The following is a 16,823-nucleotide window of genomic DNA, read 5'->3' as shown; positions in this document are numbered from 1 at the left end:
ACACACACACACACACACACACACACACACACACACACACACACACACACACACACACACACACACAGTTATTAAACTCTAAACTCTTTATTTTGATCTGATTTAAAAACAGAATCAGGACGTCTCTGTGAGAGAGGACAACAACATGTAGGAAAGATCACTGTATTGATTAATGATCATCAATAATGACAATCAACTGATCATTTTGTCGTAGTACTGTGTGTGTACTGTGTGTACTATTTGTACTGTGTGTTCCGTGTTCTCTGTGTTCTGTGTAGTGTGTATACTCTGTGTACTCTATGTACTGTGTGTTATGTGTACCGTGTGTGTACCGTGTGTGTACTGTGTATTCTCTGTGTACCAGGTTGGGGAGGGCAGGGTTGTGTCATCAGTTGCTGGGCAGACTCCAGACCCTCCAGCAGTGACATCATGGAGTCCAGAACAAACAGCTGACGACCCAGAACCTTCTGGACTCGTCTGCTGTCCTACAAACACAAACACAGTCCTCCAATCAACGATGATTGATTACATAAAGTAAACTAACCAACATTAAAGTGATGAACACATTAATACTATGATGTATATTTTGATGGTAATAGGTTTTGAATAAAGGACTTATATATGTAAGAGTATTTATACACTGTGGTATTACTACTGAAGTAAACCTAACAGACCGTGAGGTAGAGAACCATCCTGGCTGCTTCAGAACAGTCAGACTGCTCTGAGTCTCTGCAGGAACCCAACAGAACCGGATCACAGCGCTGCAGAACCCTGAACACAACCAGAGACCTTTATTTACCACCAGGACATCTACTACTGCAACCAAGAGAACATTCATGGTACTTGTACCTCCTACTTCTACTCCACTACTTGTTACTGTACTACATCTCAGAGGTACATATACTACTTGTTACTGTACTAGTTACATCTCAGAGGTACATATAGTACTTGTTACTGTACTAGTTACATCTCAGAGGTACATATAGTACTTGTTACTGTACTAGTTACATCTCAGAGGTACATATAGTACTTGTTACTGTAGTACTCTACTACAGACTAACAGCAGTGACACCATTGAACACCAGCTGTTAGCTTTAGCTAGCTTTAGCTTTAGCTAGCTCTAGCTTTAGCTAGCTCTAGTTAGCTAGCTCTAGCTCTAGCTAGCTCTAGCTTTAGTTAGCTAGCTCTAGCTTTAGCTAGCTAGCTTTAGCTCTAGCTAGCTCTAGCTAGCTAACAGTCATGTTAGTTAGAGTCTGATGGTGGCACCTTGATGGTAGCCTGTCATCAGTGTGTGAATGGGTGAATGATATGTAACATACTACTGACTGTAAGTCGCTTTGGAGAAAAGCCTCTGCTAAATGACTCTAATGTAATGTAATGTACTATAATGTAATAATATAATATAATAATGTAATATAATAATATAATATAATGTGTTGTGAGTGTAACGAGACTTACGCTCGAGCTTCTTCGTCCATCTTGTTTGTATCGCGCGCGTCTCCAGCAGCCTATGAGCGGCCGCCTGCCGGTGACGTCACAGCAGGTTCAGCCAATAAGGATTCTCTTTGAAAAGCTTTATTGAGAGTCTGCAGCCTGACAGGACCTGCTGAGCAGAGAGCAGCTTCATGCTCTGCTCCAGACACTAACCATGTACAAGAAACACAGACTACACACGGGCCGGTTCTCAGCCGGTGAACTTCTCTGTACTTGTGTCCTCTGAACGTGTGAAACGTCATCTAGCGGCCCAGGTTCTGTTCCATACACGAGTTCATCAGACAAGTACGCTCCAGATACCCGGATGTGTCCTCGCTCCGCCCGTTATATGGGGAGGAGGAGACTTGTGTGGACTCTGGACCATGCTCTGGACCATAGACATCATATAGGTGTCTATATATATATATATATATATATATATATATGTATATATATATATATATATATATATATATATGTATATATATATATAATAATATATATATATATATGTAATAATATATATATATTACTACATATATATATATGTAGTAATATATATATATGTAATAATATATATATATTATTAAATATATATATATATGTAATAATATATATATATATGTAGTAATATATATATATATATGTAATAATATATATATATTACTACATATATATATATATTATTACATATATATATATTATTACATATATATATAAGATATATTCTGTTATAGATGAAGTTATATATTATGTTATATATTATGTTATATATGAAGTTATAGATAATATATATATATGTAATAATATATATATATTATTACATATATATATCATTACATATATATATATATAAGATATATTCTGTTATAGATGAAGTTATATATTCTGTTATATATTCTGTTCTAGATAATATATATATATATATATTTAATAATATATATATATATTATTACATATATATATATAAGATATATTCTGTTATAGATGAAGTTATATATTCTGTTATATATTCTGTTATAGATGAAGTTATAGATAATATATATATTATTACATATATATATTATTACATATATTATATATATATGTATATTCTGTTATAGATGAAGTTATATATATATATTATTACATATATATATATATATATATATATATATATATATATATGTAATAATAATATATATATATATATATATATGTAATATATATATATATATATATTATTACATATATATATATTCTTTTATATATCTGTCTCTAATCAGCATGCAGCGCGTGCTGCTGCTGCAGTGTGTGGAGCGCGCACAGGTCACGCGCTCCTGAGTGTTGACTGTTAGAGAAACAGAGACAGAGGCTCTGCAGCGGAGAGGCTAACGGCTAACGGCTAGGCTAACGGCTAGGCTAACGGCTAGGCTAACGGCTAGGCTAACGGCTAGGCTAGGCTAACGGCTAACGGCTAGCCGTCCTCTGAGGACTCGTGCAGCCCGCAGGAGGATGAGGTGACCAGCAGGAGCCGGTCACGTGCACAGGTAGGTGTGGATGTCCCGGATGATGATGCTAACACAGCTAGCCGCGATGCTAACTCGCTTACAGTCGCAGAATAACGTGTTCAGCACCTGTGAGCACACAGAGGCTAACGGGTTAGCTTAGCATCCTGCAGAGATCCAGAGTCAGGCCGGGGAGCTAATGATGCTAGCTAGGAGCTAATGATGCTAGCTAGGAGCTAATGATGCTAGCTAGGAGCTGGTGATGCTAGCTAGGAGCTAATGATGCTAGCTAGGAGCTGGTGATGCTAGCTAGGAGCTAATGATGCTAGCTAGGAGCTGGTGATGCTAGCTAGGAGCTGGTGATGCTAGCTAGGAGCTAATGATGCTAGCTAGGAGCTAATGATGCTAGCTAGGAGCTAATGATGCTAGTTAGGAGCTAATGATGCTAGCCAGGAGCTAATGATGCTAGCTAGGAGCTAATGATGCTAGCTAGGAGCTGGTGATGCTAGCTAGGAGCTAATGATGCTAGCTAGGAGCTGGTGATGCTAGCTAGGAGCTAATGATGCTAGCTAGGAGCTGGTGATGCTAGCTAGGAGCTGATGATGCTAGCTAGGAGCTAATGATGCTAGCTAAGAGCTAATGATGCTAGCTAGGAGCTGGTGATGCTAGCTAGGAGCTAATGATGCTAGCTAGGAGCTGGTGATGCTAGCTAGGAGCTAATGATGCTAGCTAGGAGATGGTGATGCTAGCTAGGAGCTAATGATGCTAGCTAGGAGATGGTGATGCTAGCTAGGAGATGGTGATGCTAGCTAGGAGCTAATGATGCTAGCTAGGAGATGGTGATGCTAGCTAGGAGCTAATGATGCTAGCTAGGAGATGGTGATGCTAGCTAGGAGCTAATGATGCTAGCTAGGAGCTGATGATGCTAGCTAGGAGCTAATGATGCTAGCTAGGAGATGGTGATGCTAGCTAGGAGCTGATGAGTTAAGGTGGTCTGGGTCTAACAGGTCTCTGGGACTTCCCCTCCTCTGTTGTTCATCTGATCCAGGACTGATGTAGACCTGGTCTGATGTGGTCCTGGTCTGGTGTAGACCTGGTCTGATGTGGTCCTGGTCTGGTGTAGACCTGGTCTGATGTGGTCCTGGTCTGGTGTAGACCTGGTCTGATGTGGTCCTGGTCTGGTGTAGACCTGGTCTGATGTGGTCCTGGTCTGGTGTAGACCTGGTCTGATGTGGTACTGGTCTGGTGTAGACCTGGTCTGATGTAGACCTGGTCTGATGTGGACCTGATGGAGAGACACACAGTCAAGTCTTCAGGTCTGTGTTTCCTCAAACAGAACAAAGGTTCCCCTTGTATCTGGGTTTGAAACCGTGATGTGGTCCAGGTCTTTAATGTCCCTGGTCTGATGTGGTCTGTGTTTCTAATGAGGTTTAAACACGCGTGTGTCATGTGGATCAGGTTGTTAGACTGCAGACCTTAAAACCAATCAATCAATCAGTCATCAATAATAACTGTGTCACTCAGAGATCCCTCCGCTGCGTTAACTAGTCCCTCCTGGTTCGTTTGTTTTAATGTAAATGTCCAGAATGAAAACAAGTTCTCGTCTTCGTCGGGTTTAAAGTCCGACACTGTGGACCTCGCTGTGAAAAATGTTCATACTGCTACATGAAAACAAACAAACGATCATGCTTGTTTTGGAACTACGTTTCCCATAATGCTCCACGTTTTAAAGCTGTGGTCAGTTTCCATGGAGTCAAAGAGTCAGAGTGTCTTCATGTGATCGGCTCCCGTCTGCATGAAGAGAAAACATAAAAACATGAGCATGTGTTTGGACATCAGAGATGAAGATGATGTCAACGTGTGTTTGATGTTTCACTGAGCGATGAAGAGGAGGAGGAGGAGTGATGAACCTCAGGTTGACGTTGATGAGAAATGTCTCCGTCCTGATTGGACGCTGCACAGACGGAATGACGACAGCAGATTAAAGGAGCTGTGATGTGTTTCAGGGTGATCAGGTGTTTGTTGAAGCAGCAGGATGCCCATCCCTCCCCCTCCTCCCCCACCACCAGGGGGACCCCCACCTCCCCCCACCTTCAGCCAGGTAAACACACACACACACACACACACTCATCTTCATCACTGTCTCTTCCTGCCGCTCTGCCTCGTCTCCTCTTCTCCGTTTCCCCCGGCCTTCATCATCCTCTTCGGTCTCCTCATGTGACGATGAAGAGCTGCAGGCGGTCATGAGAGCAGGAAGACAGGATTTACTTTACAGGGGGGGACAGGATGTCCTGCATGTCCCGGGTGGAGACGAGGGTTGATGTGTTACACCGTCAGACCTCATCAGAACTCATCAGACCTCATCAGAACTCATCAGACCTCATCAGACCTCCTCGTCCCTCGTTAGGACTTCTTTCAGCGCTCTGCTTCGATCAGCACGCCACAGTTTATTATTTATTGATTTTAATCCTTGAGGAGGCAGATCATTAAATTTGGCAAATCTCACAGAGAAAAATACTTATCAATATACTCATGAATTAGTTTAGATTTCTTTAGTTTTTAGATCTGAAACAATTGGTCGATTTATTGATTATTTGATTGACAGATTGTCTTCTTCGTATGTTTCTTTTTTTATGTCATTTGACAATAATGGATCAATGTCTAATGTTGCAGTTTGATGACATCACTGTGAGCTTCAGAAGGTTGTGATGATGATTTTTCAACCTTTAAATAATTAAATGATGAATGAAGAAGATAATCTACAGATTGATCGATAATGAAACGTTTTCTTTTCATGAAAAGACAAAAACCCAGCATCATCGGGTCAACATGGTAATGTGTCCAAAACGTTATTACCAGATTCCTGCAGAACTAAAGACATTCTATCAGTTAGTGAATTAAATCAAACTGGTCCACGTTGGTGGGTTTTGAACTAGACCTGGTCTGATGTGGTCTAGAGTCAATTTAATGGTCTAATCAGGTCTGATGGATTGTGAGGATTCATAATATGATATACTTATGTAATAACTAACTTTTCACACAATTGATGCCTGTGGACGTTTTTCTCCACTTGTGCAATAATTCAGATTGTTTGAGTACAAATATCTCCTTTCTCTGAAGTAATAATCACAATAAATATTCCACAAATTGGGTTTATTACACAAATGATCTATTATCTACGTGTGCCGACAGCGTCGCGGCGCTAAATCCTCGATATGGCGATGGGATGTTTGTTTCTAACACAACATGGAGGAGGTCACATGACAGCAGAGGTTTGTTTACTTCAACGTAACGATTTAATGAAGCAGAAAATCAGAATCAATTACGTGTAAAATAAAACACATGAGTCACTCTCTGCTTCCTCTTCTGGTTTAGTGTTGATTGGCGGGATTTAAACAACCCTAGAGGAACATTACTGCCACCTAGTGGACTGGAGTCACTCTGCTCCACAGGCTGACAAACCGTTTTATGGCGGCCTGACTCTAAAGAGACTTTCTAAAGCGCTCCTCCATCTCTCCTGTCAACACTCACCAGTTATTATTTATTTAACTCATTGTGTAATTACCCCCCCTCCCCCTCAGGCCAACACCACCCCTCCCAAGCTGAGCAGAGAGGAGGCTAAAGATCGCGGCGCTCTGCTGACCGACATCTGTAAAGGCACCGGGCTGAAGAAGGTGGCGGTGGTGAACGACCGCAGCGCTCCGCTGCTCGACAGTAAGAGCCAAACACCAAAGAGCCAAACACCTCCCACAGATCACCCATACATTCGCTTATACCAATACCTACACCAGCAACAGAGCCAGCCTCAACAGCAGGGGGCGCCGTCTGAGGAGCAGCAGAGGACGGCACTAGAGAGTAAGAACACAAGCCTTCTGTGACGTTAGAGGACGACTGCAGGAGGCAGCAGGGTGTCAGCCAGCCGCCATGTTCCTGTCCAGACGCTCAGTAGATCACATCCTAAATAACACACTCAGTAGATCACATCCTAAATAACACACTCAGTAGATCACATCCTAAATAACACACTCAGTAGATCACATCCTAAATAACACACTCAGTAGATCACATCCTAAATAACACACTCAGTAGATCACATCCTAAATAACACACTCAGTAGATCACATCCTAAATAACACACTCAGTAGATCACATCCTAAATAACACACTCAGTAGATCACATCCTAAATAACACACTCAGTAGATCACATCCTAAATAACACACTCAGTAGATCACATCCTAAATAACACACTCAGTAGATCACATCCTAAATAACACACTCAGTAGATCACATCCTAAATAACACACTCAGTAGATCACATCCTAAATAACACACTCAGTAGATCACATCCTAAATAACACACTCACATCCTAAATCACATCCTAAATAACACACTCAGTAGATCACATCCTAAATAACACAATAGATCACATCCTAAATAACACACTCAGTAGATCACATCCTAAATAACACACTCAGTAGATCACATCCTAAATAACACACTCAGTAGATCACATCCTAAATAACTAACTCAGTAGATCACATCCTAAATAACACACTCAGTAGATCACATCCTAAATAACACACTCAGTAGATCATCCTAAATAACACACTCAGTAGATCACATCCACACTCAGTAGATCACATCCTAAATAACACACTCAGTAGATCACATCCTAAATAACACACTCAGTAGATCACATCCTAAATAACACACTCAGTAGATCACATCCTAAATAACACACTCAGTAGATCACATCCTAAATAACACACTCAGTAGATCACATCCTAAATAACACACTCAGTAGATCACATCCTAAATAACACACTCAGTAGATCACATCCTAAATAACACACTCAGTAGATCACATCCTAAATAACACACTCAGTAGATCACATCCTAAATAACACACTCAGTAGATCACATCCTAAATAACACACTCAGTAGATCACATCCTAAATAACACACTCAGTAGATCACATCCTAAATAACACACTCAGTAGATCACATCCTAAATAACACACTCAGTAGATCACATCCTAAATAACACACTCATAGATCACATCCTAACACACTCAGTAGATCACATCCTAAATAACACACTCAGTAGATCACATCCTAAATAACACACTCAGTAGATCACTAAATAACACATCCTAAATAACACACTCAGTAGATCACATCCTAAATAACACACTCAGTAGATCACATCCTAAATAACACACTCAGTAGATCACATCCTAAATAACACACTCAGTAGATCACATCCTAAATAACACACTCAGTAGATCACATCCTAAATAACACACTCAGTAGATCACATCCTAAATAACACACTCAGTAGATCACATCCTAAATAACTCACTCAGTAGATCATAAACATTACACAGACATTTTTTTTTACTCAGCGTTCAGGAGCTCGTTGCCATGGTGACAGGACCGATATTATGGTCTGTCACAGACCGACAAGGAGACAGATGACTCAGTGAAACATGTTCAGAGGATCTTTATCCTCACCACAGAAACATATCATATCATGTTTATCATTTACATCTTTAATATCAGACAGATTCTCACTTTGTTCATGTTTTACTTGTTAGTTTTTTCTGTCCCTCCACATCACAGATGTTTGTGTTGTTTGTGTCGGGACTCTTACTTTAACATTTAACTCTTCTTTCTTTCTTCACTGATCATTTATGAATCAGAGCTGATTGTTGTTTTGATTATTGAATAAGATATTTAATGACACTATTTGATTAAATCCCATCAGACTGGTGGAGCGGCTGGTTAGATCTGATCCTGCAGCGTCCTGCAGAACACCTGTTGATACCTGCTTCTCTCATTGTTTAGTTTATTGTTACAGAGTTGATCAGCTGATGAACACAGTGTCTCATGGATTCATCTGGATGCAAAGTGAAACATTAACCACAGTTTAAGAGAGAGTTACATGTTGGAACAGCAGAGTGACTGAAAGCCCCCCCTTCCACTCAATACAAGTCTCAATATTTATATTACATTTATCAATATTAAAATAAAGTCTTAATATTAATATTAATTGTATGAATATTATACTAAAGTCTCAGAGGTGACCTGACCTCAGTGCTGGAGACGCAGCACAGTACAGGGTGGATGGATACACACGTTTGACAAGAAATAGTTCCAGCAGGTAACTCCCTTTTAAACGAGTGAGTCAGTCAGAGGAGCCCTGAGAGGTTTCCAGTCCTCCACAGAGTCCAGCACGCAGCACCCGCGTTAGCATGCTAGCTAGTTCGCTTGTTAACAGCACTCCCAGCAGCTGCTACACCTAGCTTACAGCTAGCTTACAGTAAGCTAGCTCACAGCTAGCTGAGGCTACTGAACTCACCTGCTGTCTGACACTCAGCTTCCTGTTTACCTGCTGTGGAGAACACCTGACTGACTGTTAAAGGATCATTCTGCTTTATTCCAACGCTGCTCTCATTCTGCTCGCGTTGTTTCAGTAATAATAACAATAATAATAGTTTAGTGTTCCCGTTGAGTGTTAGTGGTGGAAGAAAAGTATTCATTCCTAATACATTTGATTAAAATGAGAGTCATGCTAGAATGACGCAGAATTGTCAGTTAAAGGTTCCCACACAGGTGTTTTCAGTTTGTTCATCAGACCTCAGGTGTGAGGTGGGCGGAGCTATGGTGGGATTAACATGATGTCCCTTTAAGGGTCACTTTTGAATGTCCTCTTTACAGTTGTTTTTATATTCTGAATTTATTTTATCGTTTCATCTTTAGAGTATTTATGTTCCTTCTATTTTTGTAATCCTATTTGTAGTTTACTTTTAGCATTTAATTGAAATTGTATCTTTTATTTTATTCTTTACTATTTTTTGATATATTTAGTTTCATTTCTTTGGGTTTCCTTTAATATTGAGAGGTTGTCCCATCAGGTAAAACAGAACAGAAGGTGAGGAGGTCTGAAGAAGTGAAAACACCTGTGAGGGTTCACACATGAATGTTTCTCAGTTCAGACACAACGTGAATCTATATTTTGACTGATCAATATCCCATATGGATCAATCGGGCCGTCCCTAATATGAAGCTCATAAGTACAAACTTTTTTAACTGGACAAAATTCAACTTCACTTTCTGTCTGAACGCGTCAGAAAGAGTTTGTAGTTTGATAAAGATTCTCCTGCTGCCCTGTGATGTCATAGATCATGATGTGATGTCATAGATCATGATGTGATGTCATAGATCATAATGTGATGTCATAGATCATGATGTGATGTAATGATTGGACTGTTTGTTTGTCACTCATGTTGTGCTGTCGGTGATGTCATCGGAGCTGCGAGGGAGCGTAAACCCTTCATTCAATTCTACCGTCTCACTCCACCTCACCTCACTTCACCTCCTCTCTCCTCACCTCCTCTCTCCTCTCCTCCTCTCCTCACCTCCTCTCTCCTCAGTGATTGACGTCGTCACCTGTTCTCACCTGCATCCTCCTCACCACACACTTACTCATACAGTCAGTGATGTCATCGTAGTGTCATCGTAGTGTCATCGTAGAGCGTAGTGACATCGTTGCCCTCAGGAGGCCCTTGTTCACCTGTCCAATGGTTGTGGTTCTCAGAGCCCAAAGGAGGCGGAGCCGCAGCAGCGGGAGCCAATGGCAGTGCAGCAGGAAGCCCGTCAGGTTCTGTTCCACCAATAGGAGGGCTGTTCACAGGGGGGGTGCCCAAACTAAGACCGGTCGGAGGTGAACACATTGATTTTAATTTATTCAGCTATTTCTGCAATTCTTTGTTTACATGTTGTTTACATGTTGTTTACATGTCGTTAATGGGTTAAATATTCTTAACGTTCCCTGACAGACGGTTCTTCTGGACGTTCTCCCTCCACCCGAGCTGCAGCGCCCCGCCCCCCCAGTCATCGCCATGACGACACAGAGAGCCCCTCCCCTCAGCCGCTGTCGCCCACGGAGACGAGTCGCTCCCAGCGTCCCTCCCTTCCCAACTTGTCCTCCTCTCCCTCCCCCTCCTCCCCCTCCTCTGCAGCTTCCTCCCCCTCCACCAGCATGAAGCACTCCTCCTCCGCCCCCCTCCACCTCCTCCTCTCTGTCGCCGTGGTAACGCCCCCTCTCCTCCGTCCTCCTCTTCTTACAACAGAGAGAAGCCCCTCCCCCCGACCCCTGTTAATACCCCACCCCTCCCCTCCAAACCTCCCCGTCTCTCCAGGCAACAGCAGACGCCCTCCCACCTCAGGAGGAAACCCCGCCTCCTCCACCCCGTCCTCCCTGGCCCCCCCCTCCACCTTACCGCATCACTAACGGTCCGACCGTAGGCGGCGAGGCGGGGCCCGAGCTGCCGCACCGACACAACTCCCTCGGCAACAAGAGGGCCGCCCCCTCCCCTGGAGGCCACACCCCCACGAGAGGCCCCGCCCCTCCCCCACCCCCCGCCTCCCCCACCCCCTCCCAACAGGGCGCCAACAGGCCGCCGCCCCGTCAGAGAGACGCCAGGTAGAGGAGCAGGTGAGGACTCAACACCCTCTAGTTCTGATGAAGTATATTTATTTATACACCATTTACAGTGTATATAACATTTCCCACAATGCACTGCGGTAGTGACGACATTGTTAGACAGAGACCTGATCACCTGTATTGATCACCTGTATTGATCACCTGTATTGATCACCTGTACTGATCACCTGTACTGATCACCTGTACTGATCACCTGTATTGATCACCTGTACTGATCACCTGTATTGATCACCTGTACTGATCACCTGTATTGATCACCTGATCATTGATCACCTGTACTGATCAGCTGTACTGATCAGCTGTATGGATCTCTCTCCTCAGCTCCTCCTGTTCCGGTCCAGCCGTCGTCGTTGAGACCAGGTGGTAGAGAAGCTCCGCCCCCTCCTCCTTACAGGACTCATGGTAGCCCCTCCCTCTCCTCTGACCCCCCCACTAGAGGAAAACCTCCTCCCCCGCCCACCCGCACCCCCGTTGCTCCTCCCCCTCCTCCTCCTCCTCTCCGCAACGGACACTCCTCCTCCTCCTCCTCAGTCCCTCGATCCTTTGTCGGTGAGTTCATGATCACGTGATCAATATGCTGATTGACTTCTAGATTCTTGTCATCAAGTATCGTTTATCTATTGATCCAGAGTGTGAAGAGTTTAGTGTCACATGAGAGAAAACAAAGTCCAGTGATCAGCTGTTCCTGGGAGGCTTTTATTGTGAAACATCGGCAGGAAGTGCAGCATTGACAGATCGTTAACAGAGATCAATAGAACGTATTATTGGTGATCAGACTATGATCGATCAGTTATGGAGATCCTTTAAGATTAATTTGTTAGTTGATTGATTACTTCTCCATCAGAGGTTTGAGTGACAGTTGGTTTCTGTTCTGGCTCCCTCTCTCCTTCCTCCTCTGACCTCTGACCTCTGTTTGTGCTCCACCTCAGTGTTCAGTGTTTGTAGAGTGAAGCAGTGAGAAGATGAATGAATGAATGATGACTCGTCTGTTCTCCTCCTGCAGATGACTTTGAGTCCAAGTATTCGTTTCATCCTCTGGACGACTTCCCTCCTCCAGACGAGTACCGACACTTCGCCAAGATCTACCCGAGCAAAGCCAACCGAGGTACACGCTCAGTACTGTGTGCTGCGTACTTGTACACTATACCCAGTGTTTGATCTGATACTTGTACACAGACCAGAGCACACGGAGGACAGGAAACACTTAGTGTCACTGTTTTAAACACTTAGAACCAGAATGCATCCCATAATAATTATGAACTCGGGCTTAGACGTTTAGGTTGTGAAACGAGTGACGAGTTCAACTCCTCAGCAGAAACCATGGAAACAGGAAAACACACCTTTATACAGAAACAGTCGTCGTCGTCATGGTAACGTCACTCGTTGGTTTCTGGTTGTTTGAGTTCTCAACCAGTGAACAGGAAGTGACCATATATGGACTGAGGAGGAGTGATGTGGAGACGCCGTATATGTCTCTGGTGTGGACCTGTCAATCAGTGTGTAGCCCCGCCCTAAAGCATCCCCTGCTTTATGGTCTGTTTGACTCTAAATGGAGCATCATTTACTAAATGAACATCATGCTGTATTGAAGAAGACTTGAAACTAGAGATTGAGACCATAAACTCATGTTTACAATGTTTACTGAGGGAATAAATCAAGAGAGAAGTAGAGTCATTTTCTCATAGACTTCTATACAACCAGAGGAGTCGCCCCCTGGTGGACAGCAGAGAGAATGCAGGTGTTTCAGAGAATAATGAACCAAACAACATGGTGACGATAAACGTCTTTGTGTTCTGGTTACAAACACAAACCTGTTTGTTTGTTTCAGTGATGAGAGGAGCTCCTCCACTGCCTCCTGTTGGGAGGTGAACCATGAGACCACGTCACCGCTGGAACACACACACACATGAACACATTAACACACACACACACACACGTATGAACACATTAACACACACACACACACACATATGAACACATTAACACACACACACACACACACACCGCTCCATCCTGTTTGATGACATCACACCTGCAGACTCAGCTCCGTCATCCTCATCTACTCTCTCCTCTGATTGGCCGAGGAGAAGTCTCATCACGTTTCTTCAGAGAGATGAACAGGAGCAGCAAACTCTGCAAACTGACTCAAATATTCCTCCTCCTCCTCCTCTCTGGACGGCACCAAGACCTTTAGGTTGTGTTTTTTTTTGGTGGGAGGAGGTGATGGACTGATGAAGAGGAGCAGTTTGCTGCAGAGACGAGAGGCTGAAGATGGAGTGGGGGGGGTCTTCATCTCTTTCTGTTCTGAGACAAAAAACACAAACTGTTCGTTGAGATTTAATCATAAATCATAAATTTACAGTTTAAAGTCGTAATATTCAAAGAATATAAATTGACTTCATGTTTCTCATTCAAAGAGTCATCAAAACTAGTTTAAAACTAATTTTATGGAAATATTGACCATTCAAAGCTTCGTTCATAATGTTGACGTCCTAAATATAAACCTACATGTCAAGGTGTGCATAACAATAATAATTATCATTATAATGGTAATTATTATCATTATATCAATAATAATTATAATGATAAGTATTATCATTCTAATGGTGTCAGTAGAGTCAGATAACAGAAGTAACATTACAGCTCCTGTATGTTTCCATCCAGCAGCAATCTAACAGCACCATTAGTCACATTTAGAGAAACACAATGATGTAAAACATGAGATTCAGTATCGTCCTATAATATTATTTTATTATTTTAATTAATTTAATGAAGTCCAGAGATGAAGTTTCTGCTCCCAGTCTTTATGCTATGCTAAGCTAAGCTAAGCTAGCTAGACCTGACTCCGTATTGTTCACATCAACAGTTTGTGTGATTCAATGTCTCAAAAAGAAAGAGAATGAACTTCCTTTAATGTTTAACTGGGACGTCCTGATAAACCATGAAGACAAACTCACACCGAACTCAGATCCTTCAGCGGTCTGGACCCGGGTCTGGACCCGGGTCTGGACCTGGGTCTGGACTAGAATCAGTTCCTGTGATGTCCTGCTTTACAGTTTACAGTCAGACAGACACACCTGTAAATACTTAACCTGCATCATCATCATCATCATCATTTTCATCATCATCAGTCTCCTGGTGATGTCATGTGAGGTGGATCAGATTCTGAGGAGGCGGAGTCTTTAAGTGCCAAGATGGAGGAAACAAACTCACCTGAGCTCAGCTGACTCCTCAAACGGGAAGTCTTCTGCCTGCAGCAAGGACTCTACCCCTCCCTCCTCCCTTCTGTCCTCGTCTCCTTCCTTCCCTCCCTCCTCCCTTCTGTCCTCGTCTCCTTCCTTCTCTCCCTCCTCCCTTCTGTCCTCGTCTCCTTCCTTCCCTCCCTCCTCCCTTCTGTCCTCGTCTCCTTCCTTCCCTCCCTCCTCCCTTCTGTCCTCGTCTCCTTCCTTCCCTCCCTCCTCCCTTCTGTCCTCATCTCCTCCCTTCCCTCCCTCCTCCCTCCTCCCTTCTGTCCTCGTCTCCTTCCTTCCCTCCCTTCTGTCCTCGTCTCCTTCCTTCCCTCCCTCCTCCCTTCTGTCCTTGTCTCCTAAACTAAAAGCTGAACTTGTTGCATGTCGTCTTTATTTGAGCGTCTCATGTTTCTTCGGTGTGGCAACGTCTTCATGATAAATAATTACCCAGAATTCATAGAGTACCTCGATCTGTCCTTTGACCTTAACGTTTGAGTCGAGATGTAAATTTAAGGACAAAGTCGTTCATTTTATGAGAAAAGTCATAATTTTGGCAGGATTCTGTTTAAATAATAAAACAGAATAAAGTCTTTAAATTACAGGTTTCAACAGTTTTATTGAAATATGAACGTAATAATGTGGCTTCTTTAGAAAATAGAATGACGACTTTATCTTATAACTGATTTAACTGTAAATGACGTCTTGATATAATATTATATATATATGTGTATAAAATATATATGTATATAATATATATAAGTATATAATGTATATATATTATATATATAATATTTAGTCTATTATATAATATATAATATAATAAATATTATATATATAATATATATATATAATATATATATATTATATAATAAGACATTTTTCCTCTCATGGTGTTCTGACCGTCGACTCTTCATAAACATGCAGCAGGTTTTTCTCTCTCAGTGCTTTTTTTTTAAGGTTTCATGTTAAATATTTTATTAATGTTCTTAAAAGATTCTTTTATTTTCTGTTGACAGAAAATAAAAGTTTAAGATGAAGTTCATTCATTCACTTTGAACGTTTTCTTTCTGTTTTCAATAAAGTTTTCTTTATCCAAATGAAGAGAAATCATAGAAATTTACAAAAACAGGAATCAATGTTCTGAATTATGAAAATAAATAAAACTAGAATTCTTTATGGAAAACAGAAACTTCTCTGAAATCATTAAAGACTTCAGATTTATTCATGTTTTGTTGTTTTTGTATCATCACTGAAACTAATAATAAGAATAACCAGTTTAGTATTTCATCTTTTTAATCCTCACACTTTATTTTAATCCGCTGTGACTTCATGTCGTAAAGATGATAAAGTTTTCTGATCAATGTGAAGGAGCGTCGTTTGTAAAAGGAGATCAGCTGTTTTTATGTTCTCTTGTTTTTTTATTTCCTGAATGTGACTTTTAGGAGCTGAAGGTCCTGAAGTCCTCAGAGTCACCGTAGCTCTCATATCTCATATGTATCATATGTATCATATGTTTTATATGTTTTATATGTTTCTCATGTGCAGTACAGCCCCCCCCCGCCTTACAAACTGTTTGCTGTAAATCTTCAGTCATGAATTGTAAAAAGTTCCTAAACAAACAGAAAGCTGTTCATAAAGCTGATGACAGACTGTAGTGATGAAGTTAACTTCTCCTCTGTCTCCATTCAGATCAATCACTGCGTTAACTAATGATCAATAACCAGGAATCAATAAATCCATTTAGTAGTTTATTCATAGAGCATGTTTAAATACCGAAAGATGACAAATAATGAAAACGAATCAATAAAGTGATAAAACCAGTCGTGTCTTAATGAAGATGTTATTAATTTAATTATGAGATAATGAGGATGTGAATCAGTTATTAATAAACATTAGAACAAAGTGGATCATCAGTTTTATTTGATTATTTCATCCAAAGTTGTCCTTAGTTGTATTTGTGTGTTTTATTAGTTATTTTGTATCATTCTGTTTGCATTTTATTAGTTGTACTATTATATTGTATTAAGTTATTTGTCATAACCCGGCTCAACGGCGATGACAACAACGGGAGAGACGGTGCATTACCAATATAACATAAAGGTTTATTTTATACAAAACATA

General features: G+C 41.4%; 2 protein-coding genes across 2 annotated transcripts in view; one reads left to right on the top strand and one right to left on the bottom strand.

The window, feature by feature from the left end:
- The window catches only part of si:dkey-225f5.4 (uncharacterized), a 4,182-nt gene extending 2,443 nt beyond the window's left edge, over nucleotides 1-1,739 (bottom strand). Inside the window, exons 1-3 of the mRNA XM_054608124.1 lie at nucleotides 1,459-1,739; nucleotides 675-771; nucleotides 363-485 (exon numbers count right to left, since the gene is read on the bottom strand). Coding sequence (XP_054464099.1) covers nucleotides 363-485; nucleotides 675-771; nucleotides 1,459-1,478 — 240 coding nt within the window. The 5' untranslated portion in view covers nucleotides 1,479-1,739. The remainder of the gene's footprint in view (nucleotides 1-362; nucleotides 486-674; nucleotides 772-1,458) is intronic.
- Nucleotides 1,740-2,915: 1,176 nt separating this feature from the next.
- On the top strand, nucleotides 2,916-16,603 carry LOC129098621 (WAS/WASL-interacting protein family member 2-like). Its single transcript, XM_054607678.1, is given in 11 exon segments — nucleotides 2,916-3,002; nucleotides 4,967-5,061; nucleotides 6,542-6,674; nucleotides 10,564-10,689; nucleotides 10,805-11,023; nucleotides 11,026-11,146; nucleotides 11,185-11,430; nucleotides 11,432-11,463; nucleotides 11,794-12,021; nucleotides 12,476-12,577; nucleotides 13,301-16,603. Coding segments are annotated over 10 exon segments (1,314 nt in total). The 5' UTR covers nucleotides 2,916-3,002; nucleotides 4,967-4,995; the 3' UTR covers nucleotides 13,342-16,603.
- Nucleotides 16,604-16,823: the final 220 nt, after the last annotated feature.

The sequence above is a fragment of the Anoplopoma fimbria genome, chromosome 11 (genome assembly GCF_027596085.1).
Source record: "Anoplopoma fimbria isolate UVic2021 breed Golden Eagle Sablefish chromosome 11, Afim_UVic_2022, whole genome shotgun sequence".
NCBI lineage: Eukaryota > Metazoa > Chordata > Actinopteri > Perciformes > Anoplopomatidae > Anoplopoma > Anoplopoma fimbria.
This window is presented reverse-complemented; position numbering and strand designations above follow the sequence as displayed.